This window comes from Phalaenopsis equestris, unplaced genomic scaffold (genome assembly GCF_001263595.1).
Source record: "Phalaenopsis equestris unplaced genomic scaffold, ASM126359v1 Scaffold000060, whole genome shotgun sequence".
NCBI classification, from domain to species: Eukaryota; Viridiplantae; Streptophyta; class Magnoliopsida; order Asparagales; family Orchidaceae; genus Phalaenopsis; species Phalaenopsis equestris.
This window is the reverse complement of record NW_018164502.1, coordinates 457324-459544: the sequence shown is the minus strand read 5'-3', so window position 1 is coordinate 459544 and position 2221 is coordinate 457324. Positions and strand designations below refer to the sequence as shown.

Here is a 2221-nt window from a genome sequence, read left to right as displayed (position 1 = left end):
TGGTCCCTCGGAGTGGCGCAGAAGCAGAATACAGAGCACTGGCACTTGGAATCTGTGAAGGAATGTGGATCAAAAGATTTCTCAAGGAGCTTGGAATTATGGGAGAAGATTTTATCAAGATGTTCTGTGACAATCAAGCTACAATCAGTATCGCAATGAATCCTGTTCATCATGACCGAACGAAACACATTGAGATTGATAGAAACTTCATTTCAGATAAGGTGGACAATGAAATCATTGAAGTGGTTTATACTCTTTCTAGAGACCAAATCGCAGACATTCTCACAAAGGCTCTCCCTATGTCCAGTTTTGATGAGCTAACCAACAAGTTGGGCATGTACAATCTGTACAACCAACCTTGAGGGGGAGTGTGGAAATATGCTCATTATTATTTACTTTATTCTATTTAGTACTTGTTATATTTTGTCATCGTATAGAAAAGGTAATTCCTTAATTATAGGTATTTATGTTTATTCCATAATTATAGGAATTACTTAATTGTAGGGCGATTTCTTTCCTCCTTTTGTCTCTTCTACTCACCTATTTATAGATGAATTATCTATGTATTCAGCGAGAAAAATGTTATTCAAAAATCACAGAAAGAGAGAAAATTTAAATCTATTTTTCTTGCTTTTTGTAGAAATATTTGGGACGTACATCTCAATATTAATCACAGAAAGAAAGAAAATTTAAATATATTTTTCTTGCTGTTTGTAGAAATATTTGGGACGTACATCTCAATATTACTTTGAAATCACTCGCTACTTTGAAACCCCAAAAGAGTAGAGGAAGTTTTCAAAGCCAGCAAGTAGAAATAGCTAAGGAGATGGTGCAAAAGAGGGAACGTTGGATAATTTTTATTTCAATTCATCAGTGTTGAAGAAGACATCCATCATGTTCTATATGTAGAAATAGATTTGTTAATCAACTTTGAAACTACTCTCATCAAAATATAATAAATCTGATACTGCTACAACGTCAACAAGTCTTTAACCCACTATGTGGGGTCTGCTACATAAATCTAATACTAAATTATTCTATGGATGATGCCTACCTAATTGAAATAAAAATAGCTTAATAAGAGAATGCAGCTTAATTTCATTAACTTATTTGATTCAATCTAGACTTTGTTCCAGTCAGTGCATGCTACTTAAATCAGTGCATGCTACTTGAACAATGTCTGTTATTTAGAATAATAAATGTTGATGATGTGCTATACTTTATTTATGTAGGCCGGCGGATGCTAGGGATTCTCTTGTATCTAAACTTTAATTTTCTACATGCATACCAACTTGTAGATGCATGAAAAGGTATATTTCACTTTTTAAAATTTAAATGGTGTTTTTTTTTATATGATATGAAAGCTTTGGTGTTATAAATGTAAAAAAGCAAAATTTAGGTGCTAGATATACAAGTACATACGAATTGGGGGACTATGTATGTAAATTCCCCTTGTTTTATGCCTGCTCGTAAGCTTATAGTATATCGACCTATAGTCATTTCTTTGGTTTGTTATATTGTCTCCTTTTGGCCCAAATGACTATTTTCCCTTTATAATCTTTGCTTTGAGTAATATCTAACTGCTTTTATTTTACATTTTATCTTTCTCTTGTAGATTTTTTGGTTTCCTCAGCTGTTGCTGAGTTCAAAGGTCCGGTGATCTTTGGGGTGGTACGGCTGGCTCAAGTGAACATGCAATTGGCTAGAATTGAAGCAAGCTTCAGTGGATTGTCTCCTGGTAAGCACAGTTGGTCTATAAATGAGTATGGGGATTTGACTAGAGGAGCAGAAAGCACAGGCAAAACATTTAATCCTGCAAATAATTTATCAGAAAAGGTGAGCTCATATACCATCCATAATACTTTGCCTTTACTAGACTAATTTGCATTATACTGGATACTTTTACGAATGCCAATTTTTTTTAGTTCGAGTAATATGTCAAAAGAGTCCCTTGAATATTTACATGGGACGATTTAATAGTCTCAGAATATATAAAAGTATCAAATTAGTCATCGTAGTCCTTAAATATGGGCTGAAATAGTCCCCATAAATGATTATTTTAACCCCTATTAAAAAAAATCTAGATACTAAATTGGGACTTTTATCGGCTCCGAGACTTAAATGGCTCCCTGCAAAGAATCGGGGATCATTTTGACAGTTTTCTCTCTTTTTCATTCAATGTATAACATTAATTCATCTTGAAATGCAAAATGCTTTCTTG

At 33.5% G+C, this 2221-nt stretch overlaps 1 protein-coding gene across 1 annotated transcript in view; it reads left to right on the top strand.

Annotated features, from left to right (window-relative positions):
* Positions 1–2221, top strand: part of LOC110019501 (copper chaperone for superoxide dismutase, chloroplastic) — a 22421-nt gene that overhangs the window by 18792 nt on the left and 1408 nt on the right. Inside the window, exon 5 of the mRNA XM_020717179.1 lies at positions 1616–1836. Coding sequence (XP_020572838.1) covers positions 1616–1836 — 221 coding nt within the window. The remainder of the gene's footprint in view (positions 1–1615; positions 1837–2221) is intronic.